Below are 26,835 nucleotides of genomic sequence, written 5' to 3' on the forward strand. Positions count from 1 at the left end.
AGGGAAAATGCTTATGAAACAATAGTGGTAAAAAGAGGAAAGCGCTCAGACTGGCGTGGCTCAGGGGGCCGGGCACTGTCCCTCAAACAGAAGGCTCACCACTTCCACGCCTGGTCAGGGCACAGGCCTGGGTTGTGGGCCAGGTCCCCCACTGAGGGTGTGTGAGAGGCAACCAACTGATGTTTCTCTCACACATCCATGTTTCTCTCCCTCTCCTTCTCCCTCCCCTCCCCTCTCTCTAAAAATAAAAGTAAATAAAACTTAAAAAATGATTTTTTTTAAAAAAAGAGGAAAGCAGGAAGTATTGTACACAGAGTGTGAGCAGTATTATAGAAATTTTTATATAAAGATGGAAGTATAACAAAATATTAACAGAGGAGGGTCATAAGATAATAGATGATTTTAATTTTTTTCTTATACCTTCAGTCAAATCTAAATTTCCATTAATAAATATTTAAAATAAAAACATAAGGGCACAAGATTCTAATACGGAGCCCTGAGGCTGCGCAGTTCCCTGGGTGGCGTTTGGCCCTTTACTCTTTTCTCTTAGTTCATCCTTTGACTAAAGGGGGTACATGTCTGTCTTCGCTACCAGCCTTTAAGATCTTCTGATGGCCAAGATCACGCCTTACGTATCTTTGTCTGAGAGGTGCCAGGGCAGCTTGGTGTAATACACGGGCACAGGGTTTGGTTAGAGGTGGTCAGTTCAGGTCTTGTCTGCACAACCTACTATCACTCCTCTCATCCCACATAACCATCTGACAAAAAGGGATAAAGCATGTACACCTGATTTGCTTGTTGAGCGTTAAATGAATGTCGCCAGCTATTATTATTCTTGCACTGCCTAGAGTGCTTTGTTTAATGGGAGAAGTATACGTTTGTGAATGAAAACAACAACGAAGACGCGAGTTACCTGAAACCCAGGCCAAAATCCCTACCCTGAAAATTTTCCTGTTTACTTACAGCCTTCAGTCTCCCCCCACACTCCCATTACCCGCTGTGCTTATTTCCATTAAGCTGAGCATTGCTCCCTTAACTTTTTCCCATTCCAGTTTCCTCTGCTGGAAGAACAGAACCTTACAGTAGAGGCCACACCTGTCTCTAACAGATGCTGAAGAGATAAATGAAAATGCATTTGTACAATGCTTGGATTTCTTGGAGAAAGGGACCTCAGATACACAAGGTGCTTTCACTGTGGTTAAAACAAAAAGCACATGTCAAACCAACATCAAGCCAAACATTCTTTATAATGCCAAGTGTGTGGTGTGTACTTGATGGATGATAATTATAAGACTGATAAGGCTTCGCTTTTCTTCCCAGAGGAGGATTTGTTGTTTGAAATTCACCTATTGCAGAATGTTATTTGAGGGATGTGGATTTTTCTGTTACTGGAAGAAAGGTCTGATTCATTCAGTCTGTTCCTTGTGAACATTAACTAGAACTACAAGATCCTAATCGTGAAAGAATGGATTCACTGACAAAGCTAGAATTTCAAACAAGAATGGCAAATCCAGATTTTGAAGAATCAAGCTGCCTCCCCTTCTTCAGGTTTGAGTGAGGGGTGCAGTTCACTGAAAGGAGGATTGGGTTGAAACAAAACTGAGAAGAGCGAGCCTGATAGATTTCTGATCAGAAAACTCTGTCCTTGGTGAAACCAACGGCTTGACTCTGCATAAATCATTATTTGCACTCTGTGATGCTTCCCTCCTATTTAGAAGAATTTGTTGTAATTAGTTGCACTGAGCTACTATTTCCTGTTATCCTGAAGTATTGGCTTCGGTCCATCAGAGCCTGAGTAGAAACTGCCAAAAAAGAAAAAGAAAAGAAAGAAATCTGCTCAATTCCAACCTAACAAACCAATTTGGGACTCAGTCCGATTTAGGATAGTTCTGAGACCACCAAGCTCATTATAACTTGGCATTTTATATTTGCAGAGGAGACTCTAATAATTTATTAATCCTTTTGTGACCTGAAGCTCCAGATTGAGCTTGTGAATAAAACAGCAAGCCAGAGCTTCAGCTAGCCTAAACTCCCTTCTCCTTTATCATATAAATCGGTAAGAAAACCGCTGAATCTTCCTTCCACCAATAAATAAATAAATGAACAAAGCATATGAATAAACAATGGGCATAAGTAAAAAAAAATTGTCAGGAAAGAAGCACAGAGAAAGATATTCAATGTTCCCACTAATCAGGGAAATGAAAAGTAACAACAAGAACCTTTAATTTAGCAAGAAGTAAAATTGGTGATAGCCAAAATTGGCAAGGTTGTGGCAAAACCAGTGTTAATCCTGCTGAAGGAAAGGTATAAACTGACACCACCTTTCTGGAAGGCAATTTGACAAGCATAAATAATGTTCACATCCTTGACTCAGAAATCCCACTTTTGGGATTAATAAAGAAATATACAAAAAGAAGGAAAAGGTCACGTACACAGAATCAGCCACTGCAGCTGTTTATCAGTGAAAAGCTGGAAGCAACCTCAACTTCCCACAGGGGAATGGATACTTGGGAGCAGCTATTGAAACATTAATTATGAAAACTCAATAGCAACATGGAGAGTTCCTTATTATACAACTACACGCAAAAAGGGCATAATGCATTTAAATTGAGGCTGCAACCAAATAAAAATAGGTTTGCAACAAAAAAGAATGGAAAACAGAAGAAAAAAACAAGAAACAAGAAGCAAAACACCAAAAAAAGGGGGTGGTGGAGGTGGAAAAAGACTGCACAGAAGGTGAAAATGCCTATGTTAGCAAGGTGGGGTTATGATTGGCTTTTCTTATTTCCAGGGTTTCTATAATGATGTTTCATTGTATTTACAATAATCTGCTTCAAAAAGAAAAACAAGCAAACAAACGGCTCAGCCGAAGTACATTATAGTTACCTTCCTCATCAAAATCCAAGACATTTCCTTCTGCCACATCCTTTTCCTTGAGGTAGTTTAGCAAAAACTGTTCAATGTCTTCAGCTGTGGTGAAATTCTCAAGTCCTTTTTGAAGAGCTGCTGGTCTTTGGCTCAAATGACTTCCCTTCTCCCCTACACTTGGCTCTTGGAGTTGCTCAAGATCACTTGTGTCTGGGAACCACTGGGCTGTAAATAAAGTGTTACAATGATCACCTTGGTCATTGGCGATAGGCATTAATACTCTGTAAGCAGAATAAGCTCTTTGCAGTGGCCTCCATGGTCCCTGCATGATCCTGGCCTCACCTGTCTCTCTAACCTCATCCTCTAACACTCCTAGTCGCCATACCATCCTCCAGTTTCTCCAATGTGCCAGGTGTTTTCCTGCCTCAAAACCTTTGAATATGTCGTTCTTGCTGTCTGGAACATTTCACCTTCCATGTCACATCTGACTGATTCCAGCTCACTTTTCATGTCCCAATGTGAATGTAACTTGCCCACTAAAGCCATCCTTTGACTCTTCCTGATCTAACTTAGGTCCCTACTATGCTGTCTTACATAGCCCCATGTTCTTTGTTTTCATACCAACTCATCATGATGTGTAATTATATTTAGTCTGTGTGTACTATTTAGACTCTCTGCCCCACTGATCACCATTGGAAACCCACCATGCCCAGCACAGAATGGGTACTCAAAAGCATATGCTGAATGAGTAAGTACACTGGATTGGAGAACACGTACAAATGACAAAATTGTGAGTACAGGACATGCTACTTCATTAGCAGAACAGGCTTGAGAATGAACACAGTCTCACACCTGTATTTCCGATATAAAATGTTTCAGAAGGCTGCCATTTTCTCTCCAAAGCTTTCCCTCTGCAGAGACGCTTCATTACTTCTGATGTGTTACCACAGAAGAAGCCTTAAACATCACTGAACCAGAGGTTTTCAAACTGTGCCTTGAGGAGCCCAACGATTCTGCATAAATGTCTTGGGGTCACAACAGGGAGGCCAAGAGACAGCAGGCCAAAGAGGGTGGGTCCATGGTTTCTAGCCCTTCTTTAACCAGAGCAGCTCCAATTTCAACAATTTTTATACATTGGGGTCCCCTAAGGCTTCATTTCAAAAAGGTTCTTAATACTCAGAGAGCGAAAGAACAAGAAAACCCCACAGCCTGAATTTTCGCTCTCCTTTTGCAGACAGCAGACGGAAAGCCTCTGATAACCTTGAGCACCTGCTAATCTCCTCTCCATCAAGGAGCACCTGCACAGAGCCAGAGCAGCAGCAGATGGTCATGCCCGGTCAGGCAACCGGGAGGAGCGGGGCGCAAAGGCTGGAGATCACGGCCTTCGCTCCAGTATCTGGAGGTTCCCTTAGGCAGGGGTCATTTCTTCAGTGCCTCATCCCCAGATGTAAATCAGGCCCCTAACGTCCTCTGAAAAACTGTATTTCCCACGAGTTCAAGCTGGGACCCAATATTCATGCTGCTGACAGTAGACAGGCCACAGAGATTATTTTCTAGATTTAAGGCTAGTGCCAGACATTAAAAAGTCTTTGCTCACAAATGGCTTTTTTAAACATATGAAATGAAGCTCAATCTCACTCTTAGTGCAAATTAAACTATAATAAGGTGCTATTTTTCTCCTATTAGATCAGCAAAGATCAAAAAGCTGGGTAATATACAGTGTGGGTGCTTGTGTGGCAAAACTGGCATGCTTACACAGCTGACGGGAGTTTAAATTGGCATGAACTCTTTGGGGAGCAATTTGATACCCTATCCAAAATTTAAATGTAATACTCTCTAAGCCAGCATTTAACTTAGGAATTTTACCCTATTGATATACTGAGCCATGTTCAAAATGACCTACAAAGATATTCACTGCAACATTTCTTTAATTTTGTGGTGGCAAAAGCCCAGAAACCACCAAAATGTACACTAAGAAAGGACTGCTTAAATCAATTTTGGTGCAGTCACACAACAGAATATTACGCAATCACCAGACAACGTGGCAGCCCTGCCTGCATACATGTGGCACAATCTCCAAGTGCTGAGGTACGTGACATGGAGGCTTTCTTTCAAAGCCAACTTATTGTTTTGTTATGAGTAATCGGCCAACCAGCAGTTGGTGCTTAGGGGTAATTTAATTGATGATGGCTCTTGCTGTCATGGTGCTACCTAATGCCCATGAAAACACTGTGTTTATGGAACTTAATTTCCTCAAACATGTCCTGGATTCTTCTAAGACCTTTCGGAAGTTACCTCGAGACCACACTTCCAGTCCCAGCTTAAGAGTTACCATCAATTAGACAACTAGATGACAAAACAGAAATGCCAGCGCCCAGTGCCACTTTGATTCGTGTGTGACTGATCAGCTCCACCCCAGTACTACTTATCATTCAGAATGCAAGTGTATTATGGGTTATCTCAAAACTTTCAGAAAAGCTACCCTCAATAGCGCTTCTTTTCCCAGGATGCACTCAAATCCACCTCACCCCCCGCCCCCGCCTGATTTTCCTCTCTGCAATGGAGGCTCCCTCCACCTCCACTTTAATTAAAAAAAGTGCTACACAGGATTTCTCCCTGAGTGATGACCAAAGACATCAGCAATTCAAGGCAATTCAATTTTCAAGGCCCAAATTGAGATGGCTCTGGAGAGGATATATTTAATAGGCCCTTTCTTTATATATAAAAAAATCTCAAATTAACATGTAGTAGAGTTCCCCAAAGTACTAAATGTAGAAGTCTGGAGTGTATTTGGACCATGGAAGTCAGCCATAGTCTAAAATGTATAAGCAGTTAACCAGCCTTAGTAGTGTTCCCAAGAAGGACAGCGACCGGGTTCTTCTTGGTCACTGCCAAAGGCCCAAGGATTAGTCCAGTACCCACGCTCCCAAGTGGCTGCAAAATAAAATCTGAACTACAATACTGCCCTTGGTCTACAGGCCCTGCAGGATTTGTCCTTGTCCACCGTTCTAATTTAAGCTTGTATCAGTGTCCCCAAAATGACCTCTCTTCCATTCTCCAAAGACCCCCAACCCTTTCCTCCCTCTAGGCCTTCGCCTCTGTTGTTCCCTTTGCCTCAATATTCTTAGAAACCGTAAAAGGATACTGACAGCCTTCAGGTCTCAGGTCTAGTGTCATTTCCTCAGAGAGGCCCTCCTTGCTCACCTGCTTTTATCCAAAGAGCATATATCTACTCAAAGTAGCCTGTCCCCGTTACTCTCTTGTATCAAGTTGTCTATTTTCTTGACAGTGCTTATAAAATTCTGAAATGAGCTTCATGATTTGTTTACTTGTTTATCATCCCTCTTGAAGCAGCAGGAAAGCTCCATGAGTTTATTCATCTTGTTCACTGCTGTATCCTGACTACTTAGCACAGTGCCTGACACATGGCAGGCATTCCTCATAGAATGAATGAGTAAAAGAACATTTATACTGCATGTGAATGTTCATGAATGAATGAACGAACTTCGGAAACAGTATTAGCTACAGACCAGAGGACTGTCCCTGTTCGTTACCTGGCAGGAAAAACTTTCTTACACAGTCTTGGCTTTCTCAGTTGATAAGATGAGGCAGGTCAGTGACCTTTGCCCTCCTCTGCAGGCTATTCGCAGGACTGAAATAAGTACTGGAGCTATGCTCTGTGGATAAAAGAGACTCAGGTATACAGCTCATTAGTTTTTTCATTCAAAGACTGACTAGTCAATTAAGGGACTTTTTTTTTTTTTTTTTTTGTATAATCCAAAAGCTGCCATTTTAATGGTAACTAACACCTCTGACATAGACACCCAACAGGATCAAGGGGAAGAAGAAAATCTCAAACTACCTTATACAATTAAAAGGTTAAAAGAAAGTTTCTAGGACTGCTCTGTTCAGTATGGCAGCCACTAGCTACATGCGGCTATTTAAATTAAAATAAAAGATTCAGTTCCCCAGCTGCACTAGCCACACATAGCTAGTGGTTATTGTATTGGACTGAACATATACAGAACGTTTCCATCAACACAGAAAGTGTTATCGGACCGTACTATATTAGATTATCTATCAGCTGAATAATTCATGTTATGTCTGTTCTCCATTAGTACAGATGCTGCTAATTCGTAAGTATTGTCAGGAACAGCTTGGTATAGTAAGAAGAAAAATATCATAAATCCTAACTTTTCTCCTCATTAACTGTGTGACCTTGGCTAAGCAGGATATCACTGAGCCTTAGCTCTTATCTGTAAAACAAAAATATTTACATGTAGTCTGTAGGGTTTATGTCCCTGGCACAGAGCAGAAACTCAAAAGACAGTAGAGGTTATTAAAGTGTATATATATACAGGGGTGGGCAAAAGCAGGTTTACAGTAGTGAGTGCCCAACGCGGGGTCCAGTGGCATGGCCGCCACTATCACCAGACCTCTCCCCCCAACGGACTTCTTTCAGAGTGCTGTCGGAGATCATCTTTTCATGAAAACCATGTACTGTGGATGACACAATTTATTGCAATAAGGGAAGCATGTCAAGAAATTGATGTGTGCTTGAGAAGAGCAAGTAGACTACAAGAATGTGTAAATAATGAAGGCAGGCAATTTGAGCACTTATGAGATTGTACTTAAGTGCACTGTGCTACTGTGCCACCCTCCTGAGTTAAAAAAGCTATTGTAATAATCATAACCTGCATGTTTCTTTCCACATGAACAACTGTACACCTACATTTGCTTACCCCTATGTGTGTGTGAGCCTATATATAAAAGCAAGGGAACCCTACCATAACATGCGGGACTGTGTAAATTCAAATAATATTCAAATTCAAACAGTACTCAAATAACGTCCTCCACAGCATAACCACAAACAAATAAAATAAAATAAAAATAAGGGGAGGCAAATACGGACACTAGTTCTTCCCCCAAAGAGCATAAAAAAGGGTTTTCAATGTACCTAATGCTGCCATCAGAGTATGCAGAACACCGACAAAGGAAGTAGCGCTCTTATCATAAAACTGATCAAGGGCAGCCAAGACATCTTGAACCACATCTGCCACCAAAGGAAGCAGGCTAGCATCAGAGTTCCGCAGCATGACTCCTAAGACCTTTGGGGTATGGGGGTGCAGAGAGAGATGGCGCAGATTTAAAGAGATCCCATTCACCAAATAGTCCGAATTTTGATTGATCAGGTGCTGCAGGGAGTCGTAGCCACAAGCATGGCAAATGTCCATCATGGTGCTGGTAGCTGCCTGGCTAATGAGCAGGGTTTGGTCTCCAGCCTTCTCCAGAACGGGATAGAGGGCTGACATCAAGAGCAATTGGAAATCTGTTCCCAATGCATATGCAAAGTGGCCAATCCCTTCCAACTGGATGCATATTTGCCAGATGTTGCTGTTCATGGAGCAAATCGTGGGACTTGGCTTTGAGAAGGCTGGAAAAGATGTAACTTGGCAGGTGTGTGCACCACATGTGATGGCTTGGAGGCCTGACTGCTTCATCGTTAGCTCCTCTTCCATTTCTTCAGCTTCAATACAAGTGACCAAATACCAGTTTTCTTGGCTCGTGTATTCTTCAAGCAGAGATGTCACGATCTCTCTCAGTTCCTCTGGGCTTGTTTTAATATGATTTTCATGAAGATTTTCCACTTCCAGCCCAGCAGCCCCTGCAACCAGTTCATTAAGGATCATGGCAGCTTGCTTTCGGTAAACCACAGATTCGTGGTACAGGTCCATAAAGTGATCGACAAGCAAATAGAGGTTCCCATAAAAACCAAGAAGCTGACAGACCTGCCGCAAGAGCAGGAAAACCCTCTCATCAGTGAAGAAACGGAAATATCTCCTCTGGATTTGACTTGCTGGCTGTCCGGCCGAGGGCTTTGGAGAAGCACTCAGATGATCAGAGTTCCAACGCCGCTCTTCAACAATTTTGATGTCAGCCACGTCTAGTTCTAGAACTTGGATAAGGGCTTTGGAAAGGCGCTCGAGATGGGCCACAGAGTTGAGGACAAAGTTCACTTTGGGGCCCAAGAGTTTCAGATAACCAAGTAACAAGGAAAGAGTGGAGAATTTGCCCTGATCATCTTGGGAGTTCATCAGGCGGGGAAGAGAGGTGGCAAGGGAATGCAGGTTTTCTGACAAGATGTCAGCAAAGGCTCTGCTGCCCACCACTACCTTCTGATCTGCAAAATGTCTCAGAACTTTATTGCACTGGGCTTGGACTTCAGGACTCTCGTCATTTAGTAGACCCACCAAAGCCTTCAGAAGGGGACCAGCTGATTCGACCAGTGACTGGCTGCACTTCAAAAGAAGGGCCTCAACAAGTTCTATCAGCTCCAGCCTCACCTTCCAGTGTGGGTGAACTGAAACACACTCAATGATCTTTTTAATAAGAATAGTCAACTTGTCGCCAGTATTTTTTACCCAATCAGCTTCTCTGTGAACCATCAGCTCGGCTACTCTGTGCTCGACTGTAGGCTTTGCTTGAACCTTTGAGATTCTTCTGAGCTGTTCATCAGCCATGATAAAGCCCACCGTCTTGGAAAAGATATTTAGGGAAGATACAACAATGCTGTGTCCTTGTTTAAAGTCTCCCGTGATAATCCTGGTCAGTGCAGTTGAGATCCCAGGCAAAAAAGAAGCAAACAAGTCCCCCAGCTGCTCTTGCTCAAGCTCCTCCAAGGACCTCGGATGGTCATCACAATCACACTGCAAGAGTAGAACCTGCAGACATTTTAAGGCAGCCACTTTAATTTGCTTTGATTTCTCCTGTTCTGCCAGGCCTAACAGTAAAGACACTGCAAATCCTAAACGAGGCAGAATGGAGGGCTCATAAAAAGTCAGAATGATGTCCCCATAAGCTGAGTGCATTAAGGTGCTGAGGCCCTGGATCACCGCCAGTTTCAGCTCCTCAGACACGGCAGCGGGTTTGTGGGAGGCGGGGGAATACAGACAACTGGACAGCTCTGAGAAGAGTTCCTGGAGAAGCTCCCGCTCCCTCACACATGTGGAGGAGAGGACGGAGGTGAGGCACTCCACCACGCTCTGGATCAAGCGCTCCCTTTTGGGACCCGGGGTCTTCAGGGTAAATCGCAGAGGGAAGAGGATGTACTGCTGAAGCTCCTGAAGAGCAGAGTCACTCACGGTCTGTAACTGTGCCCGCAGCTCCTCCACGTTCTCCACTGTCTGCGCCTTTGTGAGCTGCACACACACGGGGCGTAAGACGCCGAAGGCCTCTTCGGGAGTATCGAAAACTGCCATTTGTGCAAAGCCTTCCTCTCACTGAGGAAGCATCCTGCAGGCTGGAGGAAGGACACTTTTCAGTAAAGGTCAAGTTCAAAGCAAATACAAAGCGAACTTGCATCCATTCATTCAACAGACCAGTGGTGGGGGCCTATGTGTCCGTTGCTGCACAAGGCAGTAGGGGAGCAGAAGGACAATTACAACAGTCTGTTAAGTAATAGGATAGGCCTACGCTTATGGTCCTTAAGTGAGTGTGGAAGAGCCGTGTGTCATAGCCCTGGGAAAGCCAGGGCAGTTTTCCCAGGAAGATGCTTGAGCCAAGAGTTGAGGGAGGGACGAACAGGAATCTGTGGGCTAGTCTGAGGAGTTGGGATTTTAACCTGTTGTCACAATGGAGAGCCACTGAAGGTTTTTTTTAAACCCAAGGCACGGCACACATAAAGTGCACTAGTTTTAACATACAGCTCAGTGTGTTTTTATGTATGTAGAAATCCATATAACCAGTACCAAAACAAGATATAGAATACTTCCAGCACACTGGAAAGCTCCTGAGAGCTCTTCTGCAATCAATTCCTATTTTCTCTGCCCAGAGGTAGCTGCTATTGTGACTTCTATCACTACGGATTAGTTCTGCCTGTTCTTGTCGTGGAGAGGTTTTAAGCAGGGGGTGATGTGATCAACTTAACGCACTGAAAAGATTACCTGGCAGCTAGCAATATTGGAGAAGAATCAGAACTAGGTGAGACCAAAAGCAAAAAACAAAATGAAAAAACAGTGGCCAGAGAAATGGAAACACCAGGAGCACACATTATCACAGAAATCATGGGAGAGAGATTCAAGCAGGATGGAAAGATGGATGGAAAGGCAAATGGCAGGCAGGAAGGCAATGAAAGGAGATAGGTTTAAGGGTAAGCAAAGGAGCCGAGCAACTTAATACAGAAGTCTTTTTTTCTGTGAGGAGAAATTCAAAGTCATGGGCTGACAGTGAACAAGAAGGAGGGTAAACAGAGAGCTTGAGGAGAGAAATAAAAGTCTCCAATATTCCCTTTGGGGAAGCAGAGCATGCTGGGAAGACATGGAAGTGTGGCCCAAGGGTACTGAGGGCCAGGCTGAAGCTGGAGACCATAAATGTGCACAACTGCAAAGTGCTGGCATTGGATGGAGGCCCAGAGACCCTCTCGTTTGGTGGTGTCTCTCTCACTTTCACTCTTCCTTTTTTTTTGGCTCTACTTGCTTGGTGGTTCTGAACAGATGATGACAAGAAAGTGTCTCTGCTGCCTCTCCCTGTCCACAGTCTAATGAACTCCACTGAGCCCCAGGGACTAGGGCTGGCAGGCAAGTGACGCTTGATGGGTGTGGGCAAGGCCTCCTTGACCCAGAGAACTGGTCCTAAACTGTCCCCCTGGGACTGGAGAGGGCTCTGAGGCAACAAACAGGCTTTAGTCCCCTGGAGAGAGTCTGCCCCACAGAGCTCCACAGAACCTCTGCAAGGAAGGGAAATGCTGGTTTCTGTGAGGCTCCTTGGGAGGGTATCTCCTGGACTCTGTGACCCCTGAGAAGCCAGGAGGGGAAAGAAACTCAAATCGTCTCTATCCTGGCCTAGGAAAATGCCAGGTGTGGATGCCAGAGGCCGCTGTGCCCCCTACCCCCACCCCCAACGCCGGCCTGAAGGACAGGTGGCTGGAACAGGGGAAGAAGAGGAAGAGAACTACTTAATGGGGCCTAGCAGCCAGAGGCAGGAGAAGTAAAGAAGAGCGCCCTTGAAATAGTGACTCTTAGATGAACAGACCACTAAAGGAGACAGATACAAATTTAAAAAATTATAAGACAAATAAGGAAGTTCAACTACAAGACAAAAGATATTGCTTTAGAGTTTTCAAAACATTATTTTCCACACCAAAAAAGCTCAGTTGATGGGGGAAACAAAAGAAGAGGGCTAGCCTTGGCTGGTGTGGTTCAGTGGATTGAGCACTGGGCCTGTGAATCAAAGGGTCACCAGTTCCATTCCCGACCAGGGCACATGTCTGGGTTGCGGGCCAGGTCCCCGGTTGGGGGGTGTGTGAGAGGCAACCGCACATAGGTGTTTCTCTACCTCTCTTCTCCTTTCCTCTCTCTCTCTAAAATAAATAAAATCTTTTAGAAAAATTAAAAAAGAGGGCTAATTGCTGAGATCCAATTTGTGGCCTGGAAGATCAAGTAGAGCTATCTTAAAATTCTGAGCAGAAATACAAAGAGATGAACGTTGTGAGACCTAGAAGACAGAGCTGGGAGAACCAATGTGTAAATAGTGGGGAATTCTGGAAGGGGAAAAGGGATGGAGGAGCTAAAACAAATAAATAACTAAAACATTTCCCTTGGCTGCAAAAACAGATTTATCTGGACACTGAAAAGACTGAAGGATAGACATGTAGTCACATTCTGGTAAAATTCCTGTACACTATAACATGAAGAAAAATCATATATGCTTTCAGGAAGAAACAGCAAATAACCTACACTGGCTTTGAATTTCTCATTTAAAACAATGTATACCACAAGATAGTACAGCAACATCTACTAATAATTGCAAATGAAGGCTTGTGCCCGCCCCCCAAACCTCATAAATGGCCAAAATATTCACTGGTGAGGGTGAAAGAACAATATGCAAGGTTGAGAGAGGGTATCACCCATATACCCGACCAGAGGAAGATGCCTGAAAAAGAACTTGATTCAAACAACAATTGAAACAGAGACCTAAAATAGGAAGATGAATAAAAAGGGAACACTGCTCAGAAACTTTTTTTTTCTTTTAGCACGGGAAACTGTCTTCAAATAAAATGTTTTAAGTGGGAGCTCAGCACGTAACATAGATAAAATCACAGGTTCTAGTTAAAGCAGGGTGCATCTCTCTTCTTCATCTCAGGAGTTTCAAGATAACCTTGGCCACCCTAAACTATGTTCTCAGACTGTGTGACAAAAACTGTAATAGAGCTAATGAGGTGGGAACACACAGTATGACCAAAACTAAACTTATCTGCTCCTTCTCCTGTATTCTCTTTATGATTGATGGTCCTCGCCTGAGCTAGAAACCCGAGACTCTTTGCTTTCTTAATTCCACCATTCTCTTAACTTTCATCAATTCTATTCCTTCAACATCTTTCAAATATGTTGATGATCATCCTCTACTTAATGTTGGACTGACCATAGCCCTTTCCTCTCTGGCTCCCTGCCTTGGGAGCCTGCCCTTCTTGAACCCACATGTCATGCTGACACGTAAGTAATAATTCTAAACAAAAATCTGACACCTTCCTCCACACTTAAATTTCTTCAACCGCTCTCCATAACGTGCCTAAAAGAAAACACCTTCTTACCGTGCACAGCATACAGGCCCCGTCACCATCAGGCCCCTGCTGATAAAACCTATAATTTCCCAAACAGGTGATGCTATTTCACATTCACCTGCTTTGTTCTGCCACTGTAACACACTGCTACTATAATACTTAGCATGCCAGATTATTCTGTATGTCTGTCTTAACTACTTTAGATGAGGCAAACCTATATTTACAGCCTCGAGGGGCATCTGGCACCTGACAAGCACTCAAAAACAACTATACATATTCTACTTCCAAGTAAGATATAGCAGAGTGTGGCAGGCCAATATTCCTACCGACTACTAGAAAAACAGCCAGGTAAATTACAAAAATAATTTTTTAAATCATCAAATAGTTGTGGAAGCAACATGATGGACTAAGACTCAAGTGAGGGTGAATGTTCAGAGTGAATCAACAATCAGGAGTGACTTATTTTTCCCCCTTTGGCACATTCGCTGATCTGGGACACGAGCTTAGGATTCTGGTGTGGCCCAGATTGAGTGCTATCACTAAATGAAGAGAAATTAAAATGCTTTTAATGTGGTTATGTGGGGTTAAGGTTGGAGGGGGGGGCGGGACAAAACTGCAGTCTTCAGGGATCTCAAAATACGTGACTTCTGGGGGAAGGCTGGGGGAGAAATGACTGAGAAACGTCCAAACAAATAAAAGAGATCTACCCACAGATTCATGATATTCAGCAAACCCCACGCTGACAATACAATGAGAAATAAAGACACACAGCCACCTCACAGTCAAAAGGCTGAAAACCAAAAATAAAGCGAAAAGTCTTAAAAGTAATGGAGCAATAAGATTGATAGACAACTTCTGAACAGAAATGATAAAACCCAGAAGAAAACAGTGCTGAAAGAAAATAACTACCAATCTTGGATTTTACATCCTACAAAACACTGTTCAAAACTGATGGTAAAATAAAGATGTTTTAGACAAACAAAAACTGAGTGAATTCCTTGCTATCAGGTCGGCACTAAAGGAAAAATAAAAAGGAGAAAATGAACCTAAACAGTAGCGCTGAAGAGTAGGAAGGAATGAAGAACAATACAATATATCAATATAAGAGTATTAACTGTACAAAACAATAATTACTATGTCTTTTGTAGTTTAAGCACACAAAATCAAAATGCAAGACAATAAGGCACAAAAGGAGCATGAGAGGTATTAAGAAACTGAGTGTAGTAAGAGTCTAGCAGGAAATGGTAAAATAATTTGAGTTAGACTGTAACTTATCAAGAATGCATGATAAAATCTGTAGGGTAAGCTCCAAAAAAAAAAAAAAAAAAAAACCTAGAAGAATATATACATAACAAGTTTAGAGAATAGTAAAAATAAGATAATAAATATTATTTATCTGTCCTCCCAAAAAAGGTTAAAAAATGAGAAAAAAAGCAAAACCAATGGGTCAAATAAAAAACAAATAATAAGACAGTAGACAGGAGCCCAAAAGAAATAGTAATACTAATTCAGTTTCTCAGCAGAGGCACTGTTGACATTTGGGGATGGATAATTATTTTTTGGTGGAGGCTGTCCTGTCCATGTAAGATACTTAGCAGCACATTTGGCCTCTGTCCCTGAGATGCCAGTAGCACTCCCCCAGGAGTGACAACCAAAAATATCTTCAGACACTGCCAAATGTCCCATGGAGGGCAAGAATTGCCCCTGGATAGAGCCACTGGTGTAGAATCAACATAATACCAATCAAACCCCCAGCAGGATTTTTGTAGACAGTAACAAGATGATTCTAAAATTGATATGGGAATGCAAAGCACCTAGAATAACAAAGACAATCTAAAGAAGAAGAAATAAAATCAGTAAGTTGTGGTAGTGTAAGTTCTGACACCATCTGATTTCAAGATTTACTGTAAAGGTACAATAATTAAAGGCAGTGAGATTAACAGGACAGAAATGGATCCAGAAATAGCCCCCACATATAAAATAGAGTCTACCTATAGACTCACATACCTGATGAAGGTGATACTGAAATGAACTGGGGGAAAAGAATGATATTTTCAATAAAAGGTGCTGTTTCACTTGGCTGTCAGTATGAAAAAAAAATATATTATGTCTTGATTCCATCTCACACCAAATTTAAATACGAAATGTAAGACAATAAAGCTTTTAAAAGAAAACAGAGAACATCTTTGTGATCTTGTAGAAGGCAAAGATTTAACAGGATACAGAAAAGGGCTAACCCTAAAAAAAAAAAAGGCTAAATTCTACTACATCAAAACTAAGAACTGTCTTCATCAAAAGACACCAATAAGAGAGGGAAAAGACCCATAGGGTGAGGCAAGAGATTTCCTATATATCTGACAAAATACTAAAATTTATAATATAAAAGATTTTAAAAATATGTCATTAAGAAAAAAGGCAATCCAGTGCTTTCTTCCTCCTCTCCTAAAAACCTTGCCCCACACCCCAACATACATGCGCACACACACACGCATGCACACACACACACACACACCCCGAAAAAAGAGAAAAGAAAAAGACAATCCAACATGGAAAAGGATTTGAACAGACATGTCACAAAAGAATATATTCAAATGGTCGATAAACATATGAAAAGAAATTCAACATTAATCATCAGGGAAATGCAATTTAAAACTACAATAAAATACCATTATATACCCATCAAAAGGGCTAAGTTGAAAAAAAGGGAGAAAAAGAAAAAGAAAAAGAAAATACTAGGTATTGGCAAGGATATGAAACAACCGGAACTCTTATTCAGTGCTGGTAGGAGAGTAAATTGGTACAAATACTTTGGAAAACACTTTTATAGTACCTATTATTCTAAAGGTGGACATATGTATGCTCTATGACCTAGTAATTCCCCTTTTATATTTACCCAACAGAAATGTATGCATAAATGGATCAAAAGATGTGTTCTGGAATATACTGTCCACAATTGCCTCTAAAGAGAAACTACCTAAATGCCCATCTATGGTGGATAAATTGTGGACGTAATGGATAAATGGATAAACTGTGGTAGAGTCTCTCAATGGAATACTATACAGATGAAGATTTACCACAATCGAAAATCTTCAAAAGAATAGGTTACAGGCTCAGAAACACATAAACTAGCTTTCTATGAAGAAGACAGTATAACAAATTGCTACTCTGACATGACTATAAAAGGCAATCATATACCTTTATGGGATGGCCATGAAATCACACTTGTGTGACAATATGTCAATTACAGAAGGAATTGTTTGGAGATTTAGAGGCTTAGGACTCCTAGATTCTATTCCTATAAAATACAACTCTGATTATTTAAAGCGGTGCTGCGAAGTCTGATGCTGATATAACTGACAGCAACGGGGCAACTGGCCCAGAAAGTGATACTGGGATGAGGCATTCAGAACCAGCTGATTTTCTGGGTGAGCAGAGAAAACAACCCAGAGTTCAACTGTGGCACGCAGCAACCAAATAAACACAGCCTGAATAACCAGTTCTTGACTGCTGATGGTCGTGGCAAGCAGACACTGGAGAGGTGAGGGAGGAGATCTGCAGCCACAGCGCAGAAGTGAACGCATTCCCCCTGGCAGCCTTATCCCTCCTCCCCTTCTCTTCCTGATTCATCACAGGGATCGGCTATGTAAGATCCCTGGGCCGTGGCGTACAGGTAGTGAAGACAACTGGGACAATCTGTACAGATTGCTATCCTTACAGGCACTGAAAGCATAAGATGGTAGGTCACAAGGTACTTATTATATCAGACAATCAAGAAGTGAAAAGGGGAGAGAAAAAGTACAAAGGAATTTGGACAAAGAATGAAGACCAACAGGTTCATGGAGGGAGGAGAATCTGTGTTGAGGTTAGAAGACGGAACACTGGGGCTGCATGGGAAGGCTGCTCAAGGTGAAGTACCTGTCACAAGCAAAGACAGAAGTAATAAAAACCATAGCTCCTAGTACGGCAAAGAGACAAGACAGAGATGCCATCACAGCGAGTGAGCCCCACCTCATCCAGGCATGACATCTGGTCACTTGCTCAGTGCCTTTGCACTTGCTGTTTCAACACATATCCTCATGGCTCACTCTCACTTCTCTCAGGGCTTTGCTCAAATGTGAATTCTGAGCAAGGCCTTCCCCGATCACCCTTATTTAAAACTGCAACCTATCCTCACTCCTCCCCACCCTGACGCTACCCACCTCCTTTCCTTGACTTTAAAAATTTCATCCGTAGTACTCAGCACCATATCCCCTGGCTGGTTTGGCTCAGTGGATTGAGCGTCGGCCTGCGAGCTAAGTGTCGCTGGTTCGATCTTCCAGTCAGGGCACATCAGAGAAGGAAAACTCTGACTCCAAAAAACCTCCGCTGCCTTGCGGCATACCTCTTCAGGGGAAAGGCTAAGGGAGTAAACCCCGACAGAAAATCCGGAGCCGGAGTCCCTAAGGCGGTTTGACGTTGTAGTCAACACCGGCAACTCCTGCAGCGCACCTGAAGCCAAGCTGTATTGACTCCGTCTTTCCCTTGGACCCTTCAGCTGCGAAGAGAGGGGGGGTCTGCTGCATGGGCAACAGCAGACCCTCCATATCACCCTGCCCAGGCTCTGTAGCTTCAGCTTCACTGGAGAGGACACTCCAGCGTCATCGCAAGATGTCGATTCAACACGGGAGGAGACAGATACCGTGTCACTCCCGAGTTGGACTGCACAGCCATTCTCGGCGGTGCAGATAGACTCTTAAGAAGCTACACCATCGTCTCTTGAGACGGACGGCTGCCGACGACGACTCAGCACCATCCGTCAAACCAGATGATCTACATATTTATTGTCTTTCTCCCCTCACTGGAATACAGGCTCCATGAAAGCAGTGGTATTTGACAGGTTTATTTATTGCTTCTGGCACAGAGCAGGTATTCAGTAAATGCATGTTGAACCAATAGCCTTAGCCCTAGGTCTGGTTCTCTCATTGGTAGAGCTTTAATAATAGCCATGTCTAAACTGGATTCTGGGTAAGAATTGTCACTCTCTGTTTCTCTCAGGGTGACTTATCCCCCTAAGTAGTGGATCTGATTCATTATGGGAAGATCTTACTATTATAGATTCATTCTCAGGGGGCAATCGTAGGTCTAGATGTTGGCTGTACCCAGCTCACTTTTAGGCTATTTCCAGGACAGCGACAAAATGAGTCTGAGAAAACAAATCTGATGATCTGGGTTCTAGTCCTGGCTCTTTTAGTACGTGGCCACGTGATTTCCATGAACTTCAGTTTCTTGATCCTAAGAAAAAACACTTGGTGGGTAACATGATCTCCAAAACATCTAGCTTTGATTAACCAGCATATGGATAGGAAGACTGGGTTTAGATTCCAGAGACAGGAGTTCAAACATAAGAATTCACAATATAAGATCTTAAATATAAGGAAGAGAATTAATACTTGTTGAAAACACCCACCATACGCCCAGCAACGTACATAAAATTTTGTGTATTTTTTATGTACAAAATTTTTTGTACATAAATTCCTCACCCACAAGCGGAGTAACACAAGAGTTAGAGAGATTAAGTGATGCCCAGAGTCACACAGTAGGCAGCATTAGACATGGAATTCAACTCCAGCCTGTGTGACTGCAAAGGTTTATGTACTTACTTTCCATGATACAGAGGTTCCCAATCCAACTATTTATCAGAATCAAGAGAGAACAACGTAAGCAGAGATTCTTGGGCCTTACATCAGATCTGCTGAATCAGAATCTATATTGGGGTTGGGGCAGGGGCTGCCAAGGTATGCTTAGAAGTCTATTTTAAAAGTTCATGAGCCCTGGCTGCTGTGGCTCAGTGGATTGAGCGTCGGCCTGCGAGCCAAGTGTTGCTGGTTCGATTCCCAGTCAGGGCACGTGACTAGGTTGCACATCAGGTCCCCAGTTGGGGGCACAAGTGAGAGGCAACTACACAGTGATGTTTCTCTCCCTCTTTCTCCTTTCCCCTCTCTCTAAAAATACATAAACAAACAAATAAATTATTTAAAAAAAAAAAGTTCATGAGAAGCCTGCACTGTATACACTCTACACATATTGTCTTCTGAAGAACAAGAGTCAGGTGATGAAAGAGGAACGTGTTCAATAATCCATCTGGCAGTAGTTGTCATTGTACACCGGAGGACTACTGCCTTGGGTTAAAATGACTGGCTCATCTGTGAGTCTTCCCAGCAAAATGGCATACTTTTTTAGCGTTGCAGCTTTACTGGGGTGTTTCCTGCATCTGGTGAAATGTCTACCAAGCAGTTCCCACTCACTGCTTAATAAATGAGTAAAAGTTGGATAAATATTAAACCTGCAGCATACCCTGAAGTTCTATAGCTTCCCACTCATCCTTTTACCTAGAAATGTTCCCTTGGCATATACTACATGCCTTACCCTGTGCTAAGCTCTTGAAGAGGAAACGGTGCCACAACGTTAAGTATACAGTTTAGCCCTACAAGTGGGGCGTATATTGCAGAACAGTAAGTACACAAAACAGAAGTTGGAGGAGGGAAATCAAGGAGACTTTCCATAAATCCTTCAGAAATTACTCCAGGCTCACTTAGTACTTTGTCACAGCTGTCCTCTGCAGAACACTTGTGAAACAGTGCCCTGTATTGCAGAAATACTCTGTGTGAAGCAAAACCGGCTGTGACCGAAAGTGTAGGTGATCACAAGCATAGGTGGGGACTGCAACTTTCCTCTCAACAACTGACAGAACAACTAGACAGAAAGTCAGAAAGGAAACAGAAGAACTCAACACCACTGCCAACCAACAGGATCTAACCAACATTTACTGAATACTTCAACCCACAACAGCAGAATGCATATTCTTTTCAAGGGCCCACAGACAGACCATATGAAACAAACCTCAACATATTTAAAGAATTAAAATCATACTGAGTACATTCTCTAACCACAATGGAATCACTAACAGAGAGGTAACAGGAAAATCTCCAAACACCTGGAAAGAAAGCAAAACATTTCTAAATAATCCATGAATCAAAGAGGAAATCTCAAGGAAGATTTTTTTAAAAAATGGAAACCAGTGAAAATGAAAATACAATATATCAAACTTTGTGATACACAACTACAACAATGTTGCGAGGGAAAATTTATAGTACTAAAGACATATATTAGAAAAGGGGAAAGGTCTCAAATTAATAATCTAAACTCCCACCTCAAGAACATAGTAAAAAACAAGCAAGATAAAACCAAAGCAAGCAGGAGAGAAACAAAAATCAGAACAGAAATCAATGAAACTGAAACAGAACACAAGAGATAAAAATCAATGAAACAAAAAAATGGTTCTTTGACAAGATCAATAAAATTGACAAACTTCTGGAAAGACTGATGAGAGAAAAGAGAAAGAAATTAGAAATATCAATAATAAAATGAGATAGCACTACAGACCTTGTAGACATCAAAACATAATACAGGAACGCCATAAATATTAATAACTTTACATACATAAATTGGACAACTTAAATGAAATAGTGAGTTCTTCAGAAAACACAAACTACTATATACTACTATGGCTCACATAATATGAAATATATCATTTGAATAGTCTTATAACTTTTAAGAAAATTGAATTTGTCATTTAAAAACTCAAAAAAAAACAAAAAACACGAAAACAAAAATAAAAAAACCCAAAAAAACAAAATAGGAAGAAAAAGAAATCTCCAAACATAAATAGTTTTACTGGGAACTTCTACCAACCATTTAAAGAATTAAACGTAGACTATGGCCAAGATGGTGGCGTAGGTAAACATGGTACTCACATCCTCCCACAACCACATCAAAACTACAACCAAACTACAGAACCACCATCATTTAGAACCAACTGAAATCTAGCTGAATGCAAGTCCTATCATGAGGGATTTAAAGAAGCCACATTGAGACTGGTAGGAGGGGTGGAGACTTGGAATGGGCTGGTCCCACATGCCCATGTGGCTGATAAAAATCAGAAGGGATATGTTGGCTGTGGAGGTCCCCCCTGAGGAGCGAGGGGTCCCTGTGCTACAGCAGGCCCCCGTCCCAAGGTTCCAGAGCCAGGAAGAGAAGTCCACATAACTTCTGATTGTAAAAACCAGGGGCGATTGCAGGTGAGTGAGACAGAGGACTTCTGGAGTCCCAGGCAGTTCCTCTTAGAAGGCTCGCACACAGACTTGCAGACTCACTCCCTCTTGAGCTCCAGTGCTGGGGCAGCAGCTTGAAAGGAACCAGGGACATACAGGAAGGAACTGAATTGTCTGGTATCTAGGCAAGGGCTCGGGTAGGGGCAGCTTTCGGCCAGACAGAAGTGCCGGCAGAACCCTGACCAGTGTGGCTCAGTTGGTTCGGCACTGTTGCACAAAGTAAAAGGTTGCTGGTTCGATTCCAGTCAGGGCACGTGTCTGGGCTGTGCGTTTGGTTCCTGAATGGGACATGTATGATAGGCAACTGATCAGTGTTTCTCATACCGATGCTTCTCTCCCTCTTTCTCCTTCCTTTCCCCTCTCTCTCTAAAAAAATTTTTTAAAAAATCTTCATTATAAAAAAAATGTGCTGGCAGAGGCTGTTGTTTCTTTTCTGAGACCCACCCACCCACAGAGCCAGCAGGCAGGTGCCATACCTGAGTTTCCATCAACCTGCTAAAACTGGTTGCCCTGCCCTGGTGAGTCCCTGAGACCCCACCCAACTTGCAGGCCAACCCAAACTGCTTCCAGAGGCTTTTTCATACAAACGGCCTCTCTTTGTCTCATGCTTCCAACTTTCCTAAAAATCTCCCAAGCAGGCAGCATCTAGCCTCTGCGTACCCCATGCCTCTTGCTAAGTGACCTCAGGCCCAGCACTAGTTGCAGCCAGCCTTGGTTTAAAGCTAGGCTTCTCCTGGGCCCTCCAAGTCCAGCACAAGTAGCAGCCATCTGTAGATCACTCTGTTGCTTCTGCTGGATGGCCCCAGGCAGGGCACAGGAAGTGGCTAACCCTGCACCTCCTGGGAGGTACCAGAGCCAGTGCACCAAGTGGCCAGCTTCAGACCATGGCAGATTACAACCCTACCACTTCTACGAAAAACACACTCAAGGGGCGGACTTGGATAGCACCAAAGTCCTGCTCCGTAGGGTCGGCATCGGCCAAGCAATTTCTCTGCTGTGGTCAGAGCTGCTCCTTGTAGCCAATGGGCTTAGGATGGTCAATCCCTCGCAGTGATGCCAAGAGCTATCAAGGCTCAACTACAAGAGGGCAGTGGACACAGGGGGGTACCTGGAGCACCTAGCTCAGGAGACTGGAGAGACTGCACCACCAGGCCCTATACAACACCTACTACACAAGATCACTCTACCAACTCCAGGAGACGTAGCAGCTCTACCTAATAGACAGAAACAAACACAAGGAAGCAGCCAAAATGTGGAGACAAAGAAACAGGTGCCAAATGAAAGAACAGGAGAAATCTCGAGAAAAAGTACTAAATGAAAAGGAGGCAAGCACACTACCAGATACAGAGTCCAAAACAATAGTTATAAGGATGCTCAAGGACCTTAGGTAGAACTTCAACAGCATGAAAAAGGACATAGAAACCATGAAAAAGAACCAGTTATAAATGAAAGATACACTAACTGAAGTAAATAATTTATAGGAAATCAACAGTAGAATATATGAAGCTGAGAACCAAATCAGCTATTCGGAATAAAAGGAAGCAAAAAACACCCAATCAGAACAGTAAAAAAAAAAAAAAAAGGATTCCCCCAAATTAAGACAGTACAAGGAGCCTCGGGAACAACTTCAAGCATACCAACATTTGCATCATTGGGGTGCCAGAAAAAGAAGAGAGCAAGAAATTAAAAACCTATTTGAAAAAATAATGACAGAAAACTTCCCTAACCTAGTGAAGAAAATAGACAAGTCCAGGAAGTACAGAATCTCCCAAACAGGTTGAACCCAAAGAGGCCCACACCAAGACACATCATAATTAAAATACAAAAGGTTAAAGACAAAAAGAGAATCTTAAAAGCAGTGAGAGAAAAGCAATTAGTTATCTACAAAGGAGCTCCCATAAGATGGTCAGCTGATTTCTCAACAAAACTTCATAGATCAGAAGGGAGTGGCACAAAATATTCAAAGTGATGAAAAGTAAGGACCTACAATCAGAATTATCCTACCCAGCAAAGCTATCATTTAGAATTGAAGGACATATAAAGAGCTTCCCAGACCAAAAACAAACAAACAGACAAACAAACAAAAGCTAAGGGAGTTCATCATCATCAAACCAGTATTACATGAAACGTTAAAAGATCTTTAAAAAGAAAATAAGATAAAAAAATATGAACAATAAAATGGCAATAAGTACATATCTAGCAACAACTGAATCTAAAAAAAAAAAAAACAAAATAAATGAACAAGCAGAACAGAAACAGACTCATGGATACAGAAAATGTTTTGATGGTTGCCAGGTCGGAGTGTGGTTAGGGGTGGGTGGGTGAAAAAAAGCGAAGAGATTAAGAAGCACAGATTGGTTGTCATAGAATAGTCACAGGAATGTAAAGTATAGCACAGGGAATAAAGTCAGTAATATTCTAACAATTATGTATGGTGTCAGATGGGTACAGGATTTTCCGGATGATCACTTAGTAAGTTATATAATGTCTAATCATGGGGATGTACACATGAAACTAATATAATATTCTACGTCAACCGTAACTGAAAAATAAAAATGACTTCAAAATTTTAAAAATAAAACAGAAACATTCAAAACATAAAAAAATAAAAAATAAAGATTAACACCAATTCTACACAATCTTCTAGAAAAGGAAGAGGAGGAAATATTTTCCAATCATTTTATGAAGCCAGTATCACCTGATACCACCATACCCAACAAAGCCAATACAAAAATAAAAAACACTGCAGTCCAATTTCCCTCAGCAAAAATCCTAAACAAAATATTAAGAAATATAATATAATTGGCAGTAGGTGAAAAAATTTATAAATCACGACAAACCAGGATTTGTTCTAGGGATAAATAGCTGGCTCAATATTTGAAAAGCAGTCAGTGTAATTAATATTAACAGGCTAAAGAAAAATCACATGATTATATCATCCTCATATTGTAGATCTCTAAATGTTGAAGTGTCCTAGGACTCAGTCATAGTGGGCCTTTTTTTCTAAACCTATTGCCTCTCATGACTCCTACATTTATACCTCTAGCCTAGATCCCTCCCTTGAACTCCAGACCCATAAATCCAATTGCCTACAAGACATCTCTACTTGAATAGGCATTTCCAACTGGACATGTAGAAATCTAAACTCCTGCTCTTACTCCCCAAGCCAGCTTTTAACCTCCGTTCAGTATATGGAAAATCCATTCTTATGATTGCTTAGGCTAAAATCTTGGGGCAGTATAAACTCGTCTTCCTTTTATATCTCGTATCTAATCTGTAAACAAAATCTGTTACCTCTTCTAAAATATAGTCAAACTTCAGTACTCGTCAAGCTTCACAACTCTTCAAACCTAGTAATCGTCACATTTTGACAAGAGAAAATGTTTCAGCACCTGGTGTTTGCTTGCCACTTGCTGCACTTGCTAGAACTGGTATGATTCACACCTCCTCGCAAGAGAAAATGCTTCATCAATCATTGCTTGGTCACCACTTATCGGAATGAACTAATGAGGCGTACGGAGGTACCACTGTATCCCTATAATGTGAACCTTTCTCACCACCTCCACCGTGATGTGAGCTCTCCTCTCACCTGAGTTATTACCACAGCTGCCAAACTGGTCTTCTTGTTCCTATCCTTGTACCCTTACCGTCTACTTTATACTTAACAGCCACAATGCTCCTCTTTTGCTCAAAATCACCCAATGGACTTTCATTTCACTCAGTAATATCCCAAGTCCTTAATATCGCTGACAAGTTCCCATGTGATGTGGTCCCTGGCTACTTTTCTGAGCTCATTTCCAGCCTTTGGTTCGTATCACTTCAGCCTTACAGTCCTCCTTGCTGTTCCTCAAAACTACCCAAAGTGGTCTAACCTCAGGACTTTGTACTTTGGTTTTCCCTCTGTCTGGAACAACATTCCACCACAGAGCATAAGGCCTGTTCTCTCCTTTTTTCCAGGACTCTGGTCAAATGTCATGGTACTGGTGAGGCCTTCTCTGACCAGCATACATAATAGACTCCTACCTGCCCACACATGCATTCCTCATCCCCGACCGTCCTTGATTTTCATTTAACGCACCCATCACTTTCTGACTCATTTACACTTGCATGTTTATCTACCTTCTCCTATAGAAGTTAAGCTTCTGATGATGTGATTTCTGACGGCCTAGAATAATACCTCTAGGCAGTCAGACATAGACATAGATGCTTAGAATGATTCGCTGAAAGACTGACCATTGCCTCAGGAGGGATGAATTTGGGGTCAGACATCAGATAACCTTGGTTTGACTCCTGGCTCTGTCATTTCTTATGTACAAGTGACATTGGACAGATTACTCGTTCACGTTTTATGTTTTCTCATTTATCAAACAGTGATAAGCCCCACCCCAAAGGACTGTTGTAATGATTAAATAAAGGATGTATGTAATGTGCTTAATACAAAGTAGTTTGGTATAAAAGTGCTCAGTATATGACAGTGTTACCTAATACACAAAGATGGATCACTAGGTTTGAATTCAAAGGCCCTAGGTTGTAATTATTAAATGTTGACTGTTTGATTTCATGCTATTCAGCTTTTATATTCACTCAATCAGCTATGACTTAGGTGCTGGGGTAAAAAATAGATGCAGTCTCCTCCCTCTAATCTTAGTTATGTGATCTCGGGTAGGTCACCTAACCTCTCTCGTCCTTTTTCCTCATTTGCCAAACAGGAATTACACGATACCTACCTCACAGCTTTTTCCTAAGGAGTAAATGAATTGCTACGTGAAAGCACTGTCTAGCTCACAGCAACTGCTCACTGTGTTGACCATGATTATGATTCTGGTCTGGAGAAGCATCTAAGCAAAGAACTACAATACAGCCTGTTAAAAGCAAAACCAGGCATCAAATAGAAGATGATCTCCTAACTGGAGTCTGCCCACAACTGATAAGTTCCATGAAGATCAGGAAATTCTAAAATTCTATATGTCCACAATAACCTAACTTCTCCCAGAGTAGATGAACAAATTTCCCTGCTGATTTGATAATAGAATTTAAAACTTTGTAAAAACGGGAAAAGGGGTTCAGAGTCTGAAAGTGTTTCTTAAAGGAGGCCAATGGACTCATTGACTTCTCTGCCTCCAACCCCTCCAAAAGTTAACATTACTTAAATTTGGGGCAGAGTCAAATGCCCCCCCCCCCCCAAAGGGCAGCATGTACTTTTCCGAATAAAGGAACTAATTAAGGGCAAAGAGCGGTACAGTGTGTTTTATGGCGATG

At 42.1% G+C, this 26,835-nt stretch overlaps 1 protein-coding gene across 1 annotated transcript in view; it reads right to left on the minus strand.

Moving 5' to 3' along the window:
- The window catches only part of TTI1 (TELO2 interacting protein 1), a 46,429-nt gene that overhangs the window by 19,212 nt on the left and 382 nt on the right, over positions 1 to 26,835 (minus strand). Inside the window, exons 2-3 of the mRNA XM_090286387.1 lie at positions 7,826 to 10,168; positions 2,887 to 3,093 (exon numbers count right to left, since the gene is read on the minus strand). Coding sequence (XP_090142513.1) covers positions 2,887 to 3,093; positions 7,826 to 10,127 — 2,509 coding nt within the window. The 5' untranslated portion in view covers positions 10,128 to 10,168. The remainder of the gene's footprint in view (positions 1 to 2,886; positions 3,094 to 7,825; positions 10,169 to 26,835) is intronic.

This window comes from Furipterus horrens, unplaced genomic scaffold (genome assembly GCF_987537825.1).
Source record: "Furipterus horrens unplaced genomic scaffold, mFurHor1.1.pri manual_scaffold_8, whole genome shotgun sequence".
Lineage (NCBI taxonomy): Eukaryota > Metazoa > Chordata > Mammalia > Chiroptera > Furipteridae > Furipterus > Furipterus horrens.